The following is a 14,903-nucleotide window of genomic DNA, read 5'->3' as shown; positions in this document are numbered from 1 at the left end:
GAAAATCCACTCACAGAGGCGGACGGATTCGGCCCCTGGGCCGTGGTTTGCTGACCCCTGATCCTAGAGTAGGCGAGGGGCTGAGTTCAGGGCTGGAAGCGCTCGCGTGGAGGGTTTCCCCAGCGACACCCCTACCCTTGCATGCTCGCGGGGTGGGGGGTGTCCTGTTTGCAAGGAGACCGTATTGGAGGTGACAGACAGGGTGGGTCCTTCCGTTTGCTTGGCAGTCTGATGTCTCCAGCAGGTCAACCCTGATGCACCCACGTCTGTTCCCGTCGGTGGTAAGAACTGCTTAGACCTGTGGCTTAAACATCCGTCATACCTTTTCCTGCTACTAAATGCTGTGTGGCGGCCCCTGGCAGGGTGCCAACTGGACATTGTGGTGGTGTCGGCAGGCACTTTGGGAGATCCTCCACGGGCACCCCTCTTAGACCGCGGTCCCAGGGAGAGTGGCTCTGAATGCTAGGGTTCGCACAAACCCCAGATGGCTTTGGCGTAAATGCTGTTGCTGCAGAAGGGGGTGTGGGGCAGGGGGTCCTGTGGCCACGAAGCTCTGGGGACGGCTACTCAAATCCCAGGAACCTTCCAGGGCCGGTAAGAACCCCGTGTGTGGTGTGAGGTGGTAGGAGCCTACAGCCAAGAGACACAGCCCCCGCGGGGCCATTCCTTCCTCCTCAGGCCTCTCGGTCCTCGTCTGTAGCAGGAGTGAGCTTGGGTTAGTTGGTGCTCCTGGCTCGTGGTGACGGGCCTCTGCCTTTCCCTAGAGTTTGGCTGAGGATTCTTGAGAATTGCTTCACATCTTAGTACGCTAAGCCTAGAGAAACCGGAGACCGTTGTCGATTTGTACTTGCCCACGTCTGTGGGTGGAAAGGCTGTGGGCAGAGAGGTTGGCAAATCCCCTCGTGCATGCCGTCGAGATGGGGTGTGTGTGTCCGTGAGAAGTGTGCGGCTCCTGGCTCTCCCTGCGTGCTTCCCTCCCAGGCGCTGCTCTGCAGCCGGAGGACTGAGCAACATGCCAGCTAGCCTGGCTCTCCCCTGCTTACCTCCCCTCGGGGGCTTCTCGCTATTTGCGCAAGGACCCGCATCCCGCTGTTTTCCCTTGTTGCTTCAGCGTCCTGTCCAGCAACCTCCCTCCACGTCACTGGCCCTGTCCGCCTCCCAGACGCCGTAGCTGTCCCTTTTCTTCTCCACGGACTTGCACACCGTAACAGTGGTGGTAGATTGTCTGAAGACAGTCTCCCCTGCTGGACTGGATGCCACGTGAGCCCCAAGCTTTGTGTCTCCCATTGGCTGCCGCCCCCCTGGTGCCGAGGTGTCTGACCCTTAAGAGGAACTTAGTACAGTTTGTGGACTCAGTGTTTGGACGGCTGGCAGGTGTTTGCCTCCATGGGATGGAGCAGTTGGCTCACTCGTGGGGCAGAGTCTGCTGGGTCCCAGCCTTCTCTCTGTGCAGCACCCTTGAACTTCACCCAGGACCGACGGGAGCAGCTGCCGCTTAGCAGACTCTCTTTCTCTGCCAGGCGCTGGCGGGGTGGGTCCTGAGAGGGCCCCTGGGACCCATCACAGCTGTCCCATGGGACAGCCTCGGTTGCCCCATTGTACCAGAGGAAGGGGGGCTCAGAGAAAGGCGGTGGCTTGTTTGAGGCAACACCGTGAAGTCAGAACTCAGTCCCAGCCGACCAAAGTCCCGATCTAGCCCTTCTTAAAAAATTATTTACTGATGAAGAAATCACAGCACGTTTTCATCTCTAAAGAGCTGATAAATACTGCTATAACTCAGAATCCAGAAACACAAAGTAGTTTTCCTAAGCCTCTGACACACTTCTCTAATGCTGTTTCTCCGATTTGTTTTTGTTTTTTTTTTTTTAAGATTTTATTTATTTATTTGACAGAGATCACAAGTAGGCAGAGAGGCAGGCAGAGAGAGAGGAGGAAGCAGACTCCCCGCTGAGCAGAGACCCCCCCCGCCATGCGGGTGTCGATCCCAGGACCCTGGACCATGGCCCGAGCTGAAGGCAGAGGCTTTAACCCACTGAGCCACCCAGGTGCCCCTCTGCCACGTTTTCAAGCTGGATCCTGTGATAGCCTCTTTGTAAGACAGGGACATAGTGTCATTTTTCTGGGCAGAGGCTAGAGAAGCATTTCAGTCATTCATTTGATCATTCGGTTGATCAAAACTTATTTTTTCCAACATTCTACTGGAAAGTTTTGAAACAGCGCTGTTAATTTCACCATGAACACCTGCACACCCACCAGGAACATTCCGCCATTACCAGCTCACTGTCCTTGCTTTTTCTTGTATCCCTCCGTCCGCTGCTTTCCCTCCCGCCCTTTATACCCCATCAGTTCATCTTCTTTTAAAATGCATCTCACAGCAAATTGCAGGTATCAGTACATCCTCATTGCACGTTCTCTGCGTTCTGACAAGTGCCTGCACCTGTGCGGCCCGAGACCCAGACCTTTGCCATTACCCCAGAATGTTCCTTGATGGGCCTTCCCAGTCGGTCCCCACCTCCTACCTCAGACTTAGTCACTGTCCGGCTTTTCCCTCCATCACAGACACAATAAGTTTCCCCATTAGTTTAAAATCTCCAGGTTGTGACGTTTATTTTTGAAAGGGTAACTACTCTTAAACATAGTAAAACTTGATAAGGTATAAAGTTGTACTGTGAAAAATACCTCTGTCTTCCTCACACCCTCGCGTTTCAGAGCCGTCCCCATATAGGCATCCGCGGTTGGCCATTTCTGGTGTCTTTCTGGAAATGGTTAACGCAAATGCGTGTCTCTCTTCGGCTTCTTGATGAAAACAGAACTTTATCTGACCTGTTGTTTTGGGTCTTGCCCTTGTCACTTGCTGTCATATCCAGGAGGTCGTTTCATATTAGCAGAGGAGGTCCGTGCCGTTCTAGTACTTGTGCCGCCGGGCTCTGCTGGTACCATCTTATGGAGCCGTTTTGCTGCAGCCCCCTGGCTCTTACTGCCGTCCGTGGTGCCGCCGTGTCATCCCAGCAGAGCTGGGCTGCTTCTGTCGTCCGCGCATCTCCGTTACTCACAGAGAAACTTGACGTTCATTCTTAGTCGACTGGGTACTTTCCTCTCCCTGAAATTCCTTTTGCTCCAACATTTACTGAGCAACTAGTGTGTGCCTGATACCGCCGTGGGCTCTGGGAATACTGCCCTTGAGACCCTCATAGTCTTTACGGAGAAACTGACCCATCAAAACCTAATTCACAGAAGTGTCGCAGTCCACACTGGTTCACGTTTCCAGGGCTCTCAGACGATAGTCTCGAAAACTCCTAAAAGGTCTTGTAAAGCCAGTGGTTTACTCACAGCAGAGAGTCTTGGACCTCAGCTGATTTTTAAACCACACGAATGCCTCTCATTGTTCATAGAACAAAACAACAAATGAACAGATAAATCCAGAAGCCTGAAAGTGGTCCAGACCCGGGCTGGGTATCTCCTACGGGCCCAGAAAGCCCAGGCTGACCCAGTGCTCAGAGCACAGGCTGGGGCCCATCTGTCCTCTGCCATGGCCGGCCATGCTGGAAGATAGCCGTGCCACTGCACATTTTGTTCCTTATTTTAAAAAATGAGAAATTGGGGTGGGGGAGCTGGGAAATAGTGGTCGTTTTTGGCAGTGCAAAGTGAGGGCTAATTGCTTAAGGAGAGGCTATTTGCAAAGATCGATGAGGGAGAAAGTGACCCTGGAAAGCATAAATCATGGGTGTCATTTCATGATTGGGACAGAGATTGGTTGCTCTGTGATATCTGCGTTTTGCCTTTTTTTCTGAACCGTAAATCTGAGAGCCGTGTAATTGGAAGAGAGAGATGACAATTCTCTTCCTTTGATTTTTCTTATCTTCAGACCGAGTTATCCTTCTCATGCGTGAAGATGGTGAATTTGCTACAAAGCAGTTTCAAAATAGATCGACATTTCAGTGTGGAAATACAGCTTATATCATCATTCATTTCATCTGTCACAAATACTGATTCCGTGTCCGCGCTGGGCCAGGCGCCGGGCCAGGCCACTGTGTGTCCCGGGGCGTGCATCCTCCCGCTCCCAGGGAGGGCGGCTGGCTACACGGCACGATCAGGAGATGATCGGAGAGGTGGCTATAGGGAGCACTTAGTTTTGCCCATCGGGGCAGCTCTCTCCTAGGAATGTGTATTTTAGCTGAGTCTTGAAGGGTGAGACAAGGGCTGGCTATACCGACACGTTGGGAGAAGAGAGTACGGGAATGTGACTTGAGAGAATTCTTGCTTCCCACATTATCTGAGGATTAAAGTTGTGAATACATTGGCACATGGTAGGTGTTGAACACACGTTGGACGGGGGTCCCCTCGTCTTTGTGGATTCTTTCTAACAGGGCACTCAGAGGTTGTCAGAGACAAGTAAGTGAGGAGGAAATCAGGGTTTGTTGAAGCCGGGTGACATCATGACGGTCGGTGGGAGCCTCCCTCATGGTCAGAATGCCCGATTTTCTGTTAGTCCATGGAGACGTGATGGGTTCTGCTTGGAGTCTGTAGGCTGACGTGTATATCCAAACATGGGGAAGGACCTGGGCTTTCCTGGGGTGAAAGCCAGCCACCTTGGACTGGGTCAGGCCCGGGCCTTGTTCCTCTAGGCCTGGTGCCTGCCCAGAAATCACCCTGTGGTATCAAAGAAGACAGGCAGTAAGAAAAGCGTAGGGTTTTAGACGCATGTGTACACCTGTGCACATCTACTCTTTTTTTTTTTTTTTAAAGATTTGTATTTATTTATTTGACACAAGAGAGAGATCACAAGTAGGCAGAGGCAGGCAGAGAGAGAGGGGGAAGCAGACTCCCTGCTGAGCAGAGAGCCCGATGCGGGGCTTGATCCCAAGACCCTGGGATCATGCCCTGAGCCGAAGGCAGAGGCTTAACCCACTGAGCCACCCAGGCGCCCTGTGCACATCTACTCTTGAGCGGCTGAGTCTTCGCGGACCTTCTTCACTGCATCAGAGCTCTCTGCACCAGCAGAGCCTCCTCACTGTGGATCTGGGTTAATTCAGTTTCTGAGCTTCCCAGAATGCAGAAGCAAAATGCAAAGACCGGGGACTTTGGAGCGGGAGGCAGCATAGCTTGGTGACAAAAAGTATAGACTCTGGAGCCAGACCCACTTACATTTGACACCCACCTCTGTCACTTACCAGCTGAGTGGCCCTGAGAACGTTACTTTTTGGGCTGCCTGGTGCTCCACTGAGTGGTTTCGCTCTGACGGCTGGGGCTGCCGCCATCCGGGGCTCCACTGCACCCAACACCCAAGATGGCACACCCGTTCTTCTGGCAGTTGCTGCTGACCTCATGGCATCTCTGATTCTTCCATTTATCCACACCGAATCCTCTTGTCCTTGCCTGGGAAATGGGAGGGACGCCTGTGCTCACAGGGCTGTGAGGAGGAGGATGTAGGAAAAGTTGTGATGGGAAAGCACTTTGTAAAGCAGGCAGCCTTTGATGATGCCTGGTGGGGGTGTGAGTATGTTTGCAGCCCCCCAGGCCTGGGAGTGAGGGCAGCTCCGAGGAAGGGGAGTGTTCTGTGTCTACCTTGGCTGCCCCTGCTCTGATCTTGATTCTAGAAGTAGAAGGAGGTAGACTTTTTCCTGTGGTGCTGGCAGTTGCCTGATTAGTTCTTACCTCTCTTCCTCCTTCCCTTCCTATTTAAATAAGCATTTACTCAGCACAACTGTCATTCTTTTTAGCAGAATCTCTGTTACCTGAGCTCTTATCCTAGGCTTGAAGAGTTCCCAGTCAGAACACCAGGGTAAACCAGTGTCTGAATTCCATGTTGGCATCGTGAGGGGCTATATGGTTAGCTTTTCCCACCATCCCCCCACCAGAGACCCAGGAAATCCTGAGTCAGGAGAGATGGGGGAAGCTTCTTTGCTGATGCACCCCAGAAGCGGATTCTCTGCGAGTCTCACCTGTCCCTCCCCATCCATGTGTCTGTAACACCTGAGCTATTTGTCCAGGAGGACCTGGGAATCATGGCTTCTTTGTTCCTCCCAGAGCAGACTTGGCCTTTCCTGTCCCCGCATACTGCTGTGTGAGTCCCCAGGCCGCAGGCTGCATGGGGCCCTGCCTTGCCGGCAGGGAGGAGGAAAGGAGGGCATCCATGCTGCTTACCACTTTATGTTCCCAGCTGAGGGGGAAGCAAACAGGCTCAGTCCCAGGTCTGTCCTCCAGGATCGCCTGCAGCTTCAGGGGTGTGACAAGGGGTATTTGTGGCCAGTGGCAATAGAAAGTTGATTTTTCTTACAAAATACTCCCTGGCCCACACTTTTTTCATTCCAGACTGTGGAGTAAAATGAGCTTTCTGGATGAGGACTGTAAACCCCAGAGACAGGCGGTACCGGTCCGGACAGACAGCATGAAAAGACAAAATGGTAGAATCGCTCTAAGTTTGGGTATCGGTGATCAGCACGCAGGTGCTGTCGAGCTTGGCCTGATTTGCTAGATACATTCCAGAGTTTGGAAAGGTGACAGATTCTGTTCCAGCCAGCCTCCCCGGAACCCACCGAGACACGTCGATGTCTCCTGGCTCGCTGATGCCGGTAATGCCGCGTAATGAGAAGAAAAGCTCCTAATTCAGGAGGGTTTAACGCCTCCCAGCCACACAGATCCATTGTCCAAAATGTTCCCTAAAAATCAGCACCCCTGAGGGTTAACTTCTCTGTGAAGAAGAAAATGCCTTCTGAGAATGGATCGTTTTAGAAGAAGCTTTTTTGTTCTTAGCATCGTAAAGTGATGTCTGTCCTTAAAACCCTCACCTCTTGAGTCCTCCTGGTCACCCTTTCCCTTCAGTTCTGTGGGGTCAACCCAGTCAGAACCTTCCCTGTTCCCTCAATCGATTCCCTGTGTCCAAGCTCTGTTCACGTCCAGTCTGAAATGAGGTAGAGCTAAAGGTGGTGGCATGATGTGTGTTAACAGTGCGGCAAGTGTCTTCAGAGCCCCGGAGCCCCTCCCCCAGGCTGCTTACCTGCTTCTCACATCATGCACAAACAACTTTCCCCAGACCTGAGTGCGGGCAGGTACGCTCAGAGAAGAGAGGCCAGGAGCTGCCCCACAGCCATTCAGGAGAAGGTGCTAGAGTCCTGGCCCCATCCATGGGGCTCGAGGAAGCGCGAAGGGGAAGGTGATGTCTGCTTCGTGACGTGCCTTCCAAGCCTCCCCCTTGTCCTTTTCCATCCTGCCTGAGTAAGAGAAGAGCGTTGGAAGGCAAAGTGTCTATTTTCTGGCTTTCTGCACTGCAAGTGCATTTTTGTGGCGGGGGCGGGTTGGAAAGAGTATCTTGTTTACTTTACACAGTAATACGAGAGATACTTAGTATATAATAGATGTCTATTTATGGTTACGCAAGTCAGGCAAACAGGCACTTTCATCCGAGACAGCACAGGAAAGTTCAGGTACATCCCACACATCCGTCTGCCCTCCTTCTCCTGAGCTCTGCCAGGGTCATCCTTCCGACCTGCTTTCTTCTCACCTCACTGATACGGGGACATCCTAAGTCACAGTGGTACCCACACTGGGCATGTGCAGCTCCCATGGAGACCAGGAGCTGTTTGCTGTGCCATTAAAAATGTATCAGAAACCCTCTTTTGGTGAGATAATAGGTTTTTATTTAAATGTTTAATTGGCAGTACATTATTTCAAAGCTCCAGTGATGCAAAGGAATGCTTAATAAAAAGCTTCCTTTCCAGTGTGTGCACCCACTGTGGAGGCCTCCACTCCCACCCCCTGGTGCCCGCATAGTTCCCCTTTTCTAGGTGTCTTCAAGGTCACTGCTAATGCTTCTCTATGTAAAAACAAACACAACTTGGGGCGCCTGGGTGGCTCAGTGGGTTAAGCCTCTGCCTTCGGCTCAGGTCATGGTCTCAGGGTCCTGGGATCGAGCCCCGCGTCGGGCTCTCTGCTCGGCAGGGAGCCTGCTTCCTCCCTCTCTCTCTGCCTGCCTCTCTGCCTACTTGTGATCTTTGTCTGTCAAGTGAATAAATAAAATCTTTAAAAAAAACAAAAACAAAAACAAAAAAAAAACACAACTTGATAGTCTTAACTCTCCGTGTTGGCGCCCCAGGCAGCGTGTTAGACTTGCTGTCTGCACCCTGCTTAGGCTCTTACTTGATCTGTCCTGGAGATCTCATTATAGCACACGGAAAGCTGTTTTGTTCTTCAAATCACATTTAAAATTTTTTCCTAAAGCAATTGATTCAAAAGATACACTTTTTTAATCTTAATGGAAATAGAGCAAATGAAAATTCAGCTTCTTTCTCCGCATTCCCACTCCTACTGCATTAGCAATGATGGCCTCTGTTGGTTTTCTTATGTATTTCTCCAGAACTATAATTATGCTTGTATCCTCATGGGTGTGCATGTGTAACTCTCTTTTTTTTTTTTTTTTTTAAATCTGGCCATCTCATACAGACATGTTATAATTTCCTGAATCATTTCTCTATAGTTGGACCTTTAGATTGTTCAAAAAGATCTTTTTCAACGTGTCTGAGCCATGGAAAGAGGAATGGTTTTTGTAAATCCTGGTCCGTGTCTTGGATTATTTTGTGTCGGATAGATCCTGGGAGTGAGCTGTCTGGGCCAGAGCATGTTGATGTAGGGACTGTGGACGCGGCCTCACGGCTTCCCTGGTAGATGAAACCGCCTCTCGCGCCAGCCGTCCACGGGAAAAATGACGCTCACCCTCACAGCAGAGCCACACTCAGCCCCAGCCCAGTTTTTTTTTTTTTTTTTTTTAATCTGTGCCTGTTTTTTTTTTTTTTTAAACTGAGCTTTTCTCAGGCTGGCAGTAGGCAGGTTTTATCCTTCCTGGGTTTGGAGGAATCGCTCAATAGGGGCTCGCTAGCAAAAGCTGCTCTTGGATCCCATTGTAACTGCTTAGCTCCACACATGAGGGGCTCGGGTGGGGTGCTTCTCGCTCCGGGCTGCTGTATGTGGGGTGAGAGATACCCCTTGGGCTGATGGGACAGATTCTCTGTTGGTGTCAAAGGTAACAGAATGCCCTGCTTTTCTCAGTAATTGCCAGGTAATTTGTACAGTGCGCAGTTCCTGAGAGCGTCCCACCTGCCAGGCTCTGTTGTGCATAATCTATAGGTGGCATGTTTTATGTTCAGAACGATCCTATGACGTGTAGGACTGTCCTGCCTGTTTTCCACGTGAGGACAGTGTGGCACAGAGCGGGCAGGTGTTGTCTCCTGGCCACAGGGCCGGAAACAGCTGGAGCGGGGGTTGACCCTGAGCGGTGTGCCCCCTGAGCACAGCCTCCATGACAATGGCCTTCTCCTGCCTCAGAAGGGGGTTACCTTCTGTGTCTCCAGCCCCCTGGGAAGGGTTCAGGTTTTACCACCTTCTACCTTATAGCTGGTTTTCCCTGCCTTTGCTGAGGGTTTGGAGCAGAAGACCCTTTGAAGTTGGACAGACCTGAACTCAGATCCGCTTCCTGCAGGTGTGGCCTTGGGCAAGGTCTCAGCCTCCCTGAGCCTGTTCCTCATCTGTGAAGTGTGTTTGTGTGTTGGGGGGTTGGGGCCCTGTCCCTCCCTGAAATTGTTAGGAAAACGGATGAACATGGCAGGTAACACGGAAGCTCTGACAGGTGTGGAGTGACGTGCGTGCTCTTGCCCTCGAGAGTCCCCAGCCTCCCTTTGGTCCTCCCAATTCCCATCGCCATCCTTCCAGTTGATGAGAAGCTCCATCCCGGGATGTGACTGTAGTGTCACCATTTCTGGAGCAGCCACTAGTGCTGAGCATTTGGCGATCTGCCTGACGTCGTGCCTGCCATCCGGCCAGACGGTGCCTCGTCTTTCACCCAACCCCGCTCCCGTGGGGCCCGTCTGAGTCAGCAGCCACAGCTGTGTGCTGCCTTAAATTGCTCCTGCATCACGGGCGGCAAGGGGAGAGCCGTCTGGAGCCGACATTGGCCTTTCGTGTTGACGTCCTAGGTGTGTCTGTGTGTGCGATGTTCATCATGGTGACAGTGGATATTTTTTCCACTGCTCATTTGATCTCTCGCATCTCAGATCCTAATCAGGCCTTTAGAGCTCCAGAATTACATGCTTCTGCAGGCCTACTATTATCTCAATAGGATTAGCGGTCCTCTCTCTGTGAAGAGAATGGGGATCCCTCACTGTGCCATGTTTCCATTACCAGAACACCGTCTCTAACCATCCTTCCACAAAATCACTTGTGCTTTCCCAGTGACTGCGTTTTCACCTCGGTCTGAACAGGAAATGTTCAGGGAGCACTGAGAGGCCGAGTTCTTGCGTGATGGTGCAAAACCACGATAACCAAGATGCGTTTTTCTCTCTCCCTTCCCCCTCTCCTGATGGCAGGTTCCCGGAGATTTGAGTCAAACGTCCGAAGACCAGAGTTTGTCGGATTTTGAAATGTAAGTCCACGGCATCTGCTCACCAGGGGCCTTTAGAAATAGGACTCTGTTGTTTGGCTTGTGTCCCAGAAGACCACAGGGGGATACTAAAATCACTGTTGCAGGGTACACAGGCTGATTTGATATCTTAGAGGTGAGAGGTTGTTCGCCTGCAGACCGAGTCTGGCCTTCAGATGTGTCTTACTTCTGTTGCTGGGTATTGGAAAACAATTAATTTTTTGGGTCAACATTTAGGATTTGGAAGCTATCATATAACATGTACATTTCACTTAAAAAAAAAAAAAAAAGTCTCTGCTCCTTAGCAGGCCACAGTGGGAGCTGAGTTGTGGCTGAGTCCCTCACACAGGGACACACTGTGCTGGGGAATTGGAGTTTACAACCCCTGAGTTACTGGAAATAGCAGTGGTTCGGGGCATGGGTCTGATCTGTTACTGGATGTGATTCTGTCTGGTGTGTTTGACGGTAAACTCCTGAAGTACTCAGTTGGTCTTCAGATGGGGTTACCTTGGGGTTTGGACAGGTAGTTCCCTTGGATTGATAAAGCCAGCCAAGCGGGTCCCAGGTTAGGGCCCAACAGAGCCTCCCTCTGCTGTCACTCAGTTGTCCCGAGCAGAAGGTGGCCCAGCCTGAGAGAAGGTGTCATCTGGGCTAAATCTGCCTTTGGAGGGCTAGGGGCAGGCCTCGGAGCATTGACCAGAGCCAGGCTGACCTTCCCTGTGAGGCAGAAGGCTCACCATTACAGCAAAACCCACCAGGCACTTCCTGTGGGGAGGGGTCATGCCAGGTCCCTGATGGAAGACATGAGCAAGCCACAGCCACAGCCCCTGCCCTCAAGCAGCCACTGCCTGGTCCGGCTCCATCATCTCTCTCCCGGAGATTCGCAGCCCCCTCCCTTGGGTTTGTACATCTCCACTAAAGCCAGAGGCAAGCGCCATTTTCCTCTCTCAAGATGGAGGCCAAAGTCCCTCATGTAGTTTGCACAGAGGCCACTGTGACTCCTCTGACTCATCCTGTCTTCCCTGCTCAGGATTGTTCCTCCCAGATCAGGTCCTCTGTGCCGGGCATTGTTCTCACCCACCAAATCCCCTTGACAACCCCGCGACATGGGTGTTGTCCTCCATATGACACATGGAAGCCAGGATTCCAACCGATGCAGACTTGATCTGGGCTGTGCCCTTCACACACGTCAACCCCCCTGCCCGAAGCACCTGAAACCAAGAGTCAGACATTTAACCAACTGTGCCCTCCAGTGCCCCCATCATGGAAACAATGCTCTGAAAGGGAGAGATGCCTAAGGCAGCCCAGGGTGTCTCGCCCTTGCCAGTCAGGAAGGTTAACGAAAAGCAGATTGTTTGGTACATTTTTGCACTGTACCCACCCCCTTAACAGAAATGTAATGGGAGCACTTAGGCCCTGGTACAATCTGGGGGACCTTTCCAGGAGGAAAGCCATTACAGGTACAAGCCAACTTGATGGCTCAGAATTGCAGTTTTTACTTGGAGCTCTGAGGAAGTGATGAATTATTTTGTCCCCTGAAGGAGGTCTGCACCTCGTCTCAGAGCTTAGAAGGAAATGCTGCTTCAGGGGAGAATCATTTCTTTGTGAAACTAAACTGCTCCCCACTGTAGAGATGGGGAGGCCACTGAGTCACGGAATCTTCCACCATCTCAAATTGTCTTCTAAGCACAGGAGGCTGGCGCGTGGCTCTGAGCTGCTCTTGAGAGGGGAGGAGAGTTCAGGAAAAAGCATTTAGCCTGGAATGACTCTAAGTAGAGGCCGGGACTGGAACCTCCCAGCCCTCCCAGAATTGTGCAGTACCGTTTTGATGATCGCCAGGGCTGATTTTCAAGCATTAGCAAAAGTCGGTGCATCTGTCCTCGAGCCTTGGATTCCGCTGGGAACATGAGCGGTGGTGGGTGTGTGGACCCAGAGACTCACAATTGGGTGAAAGTCATCTCATAAGACAAAACTCGCAGAACTGACAGAACCAAAGTGACCCTTGAAGACCCCTTAAATATCCTGTGAGGACTAACGAGGTTACTGTGGGTAAAAGCGTGGAATCCTACATTGTAGGTTCTCAGTAAATGATTTGCACTTGAATTTAAGTCTTGGCTTACTGGAGCCGTACACAGTGTTTCTGGAAAGTTGCAAGAGGGGTGTTTGTGCCCGCCCTCTGGGTTTCTCCTTCCCCACCCCGAATAGCTGTTGCTTACCTAGTCGTGGACGTCCGCCTCCTGAGCCTTTTTGCGAGCCTGATCTTAAAAATGGGTGCCAGGGTCTAGATCGAGCACAGGGAGGAGGGGGTGCGACTCCTCTGGGGGTCATCAGCGCATGTGACCCTCATAGCCGCCTGGGGGCTTCCGATTATCAGCCCCTTTTTCAGATGAGGAAATGGGTTTAGGTAAATTCTGAGTCACGGTGACTCAGTTGTAAGAATGGAAGGGCAGCCCTTGCTCATTTGGAGGTTCAGACTGTGAATGTAAAGAACACGCACGCGCGCACACCGCGCACGCGCGCACACACAGAGTCCCCGCAGAACAGGGCTGGGGGCTGGGTGCGCATGCTCACACTGGTCCCACGGACTCCTGTGCGCACTGGCGGTTGTCATCAGTAGCTTGTGGGTAATGCCTCTTAGAGAAGATGGTTTCCTCTCACTTTCTCGGCAAATTAAAATGACAGCTTTGGATCTTTCCTTTGGGCAGATCAACGCGGGCACTGATCAACGTGTGGATCCCGTCGGTGTTTCTCCGGGGCAAAGCGGCGAACGCCTTCCACGTGTATCAGGTGAGTCCCCGGTTTTCGGGTGGGTGTCCCCGCTCTGGCGGGATGGACAGCTGTTTGTGGCGCTGTGGCGCGACTGCCTGTCAGTGGCGGAGCGCTGTCCTCAGGCGGCATTCCGGCCGCCCTGGCTCCCTGAGGAAGTGGTCCTTCCCTTGTCCATACAGGAGGGACTCGGTGCGGCTCCTTCCGGCCGGTCAGGCCTCTTGGTGTGGCCTCTGCAGATCTGAGCTCAGACTGCTGGACCCGAGATGGGGTCTGTCGACTTGTGTTGCAACCACGGGGTCCAGGTATCGGTGCGGCCTCAGGCATGCTAGAACCTGTGGCCGGACATTTGCCACCTGGATTCCCTGCTCAGGTGTCCTCTTGGAGCTGGCGCTCTCTGCAGCTTGATGGATGGCACTCTGCCTATCTGGGAGGTTTCAGCATCTCTCCAAGAAAAAAAAAACAAACAAACAGTGAGCTTGAAAAGGAGTCCCGGTTTCCATTTTGTAACCTTAAGTGAATCTCTGTTTCCTCATCTGTAGGTCGGAGACAGTCCTTCCACTTAGCTTGCAAAGCTCTTGTCAGGTTGAGGGACGTCTGGCACCCTATGTAACCTCCGTGTTCTCGTCTTGATGCTTCTCAGTTCCCAAATGCTCGGCCTGTGTGGTCTTCGGGGGCAGGCCTGTTGGCGGGGGTGTGATTTATAGGCACAGGCACCAGCCTGACACATGCATCTCAGCACCTCACAGACCGATGCGCTGGGGTAGGGCAAGGCAGCTCGCGCCAGAGTGACCTTAGTTTACGTGTTGGTCTGGGCAACGGCAGTTAGCAAGTAGCAGGGTCGTGAGTGTTGGAGAATCTGAGTGTTCGTGATGCTCTCAGCTCGGGCTTGGAAAGAGAATTAGACATGACGGACTTCCGTGTGTCCCCTTTGTTGTCTTTCTTCTCGAATGCCAAACCAACCAAAAATCTCTTCTCTGAGTTCTCACTTCGAGTTCTGCTTTGTGGTCATCAGAAAGCTGGGAGGTGTTGCCTGGAGGCTGGAAGGGGTGAAGCCAACAGCTTTGTTTCGGAGTAAAATTAAAATGTGATCTCGGGGCGCCTGGGTGGCTCGGTGGTTAAAGCCTCTGCCTTAGGCTCAGGTCATGATCTCAGGGTCCTGGGATCAAGTCCTGCATTGGGCTCTCTGCTCAGCAGGGAGCCTGCCTCCTCTTCCTGTCTCTCTCTGCCTGCTTCCCTGCCTACTTGTGATCTGTCAAATAAATTTAAAAAAATCTTAAAAAAAAAATGTGATCTCACTTGAGAGGTCTCTTTGACCTTTCATGTCTGACTCTCCCCACCCCCATCCTGCCCCTAGCCCAGGATGGGGTCTGGCAGGTTGTAGCGTCTAGAAGTCAGTTATGAAATGAGATGGACACAGCCCATGTGCCGTTGCCTGGGAGATGGTTGCCACGGTGGTCACGGTGGCATCTGTGCCCCTCTGCCCCTGTCCTTCATGGCTTCGGAGCTTTCCTGGGTGCAGTCCAAGAGTCGCCTGCATCAGCCAGAGAGCCACTTTGTCTCACACAGCAGGCTCTCCGAAATCTTTCCCGATGTTACCTCTGGAATGCCACTGTTTCTCCTCTTCGCTAACGGTGCTTCTGGTTGGTCCCTTAAGAGCAAAACCCGAGCTTGTGTTTGGAAACATTGGAGAAAGCTTTTGGTTTGCGGTGTTTTTGTTTTTTGTTTT

General features: G+C 52.0%; 1 protein-coding gene across 3 annotated transcripts in view; it reads left to right on the top strand.

Moving 5' to 3' along the window:
* The window catches only part of LOC111156281 (sorting nexin 29), a 475,698-nt gene that overhangs the window by 333,542 nt on the left and 127,253 nt on the right, over positions 1-14,903 (top strand). For all 3 annotated transcript variants that reach the window (XM_022517058.1, XM_022517057.1, XM_022517059.1), the window contains 2 exons: positions 10,356-10,411; positions 13,114-13,195. In XM_022517058.1, the coding sequence (XP_022372766.1) occupies positions 10,356-10,411; positions 13,114-13,195 (138 nt within the window). The remainder of the gene's footprint in view (positions 1-10,355; positions 10,412-13,113; positions 13,196-14,903) is intronic.

Source organism: Enhydra lutris, unplaced genomic scaffold (assembly GCF_002288905.1).
Source record: "Enhydra lutris kenyoni isolate GAN:26980312 unplaced genomic scaffold, ASM228890v2 scaffoldscaffold45, whole genome shotgun sequence".
NCBI classification, from domain to species: domain Eukaryota; kingdom Metazoa; phylum Chordata; class Mammalia; order Carnivora; family Mustelidae; genus Enhydra; species Enhydra lutris.
Note: the sequence above shows the minus strand (reverse complement) of the source record. Positions and strands in the feature narration are given on the sequence as shown.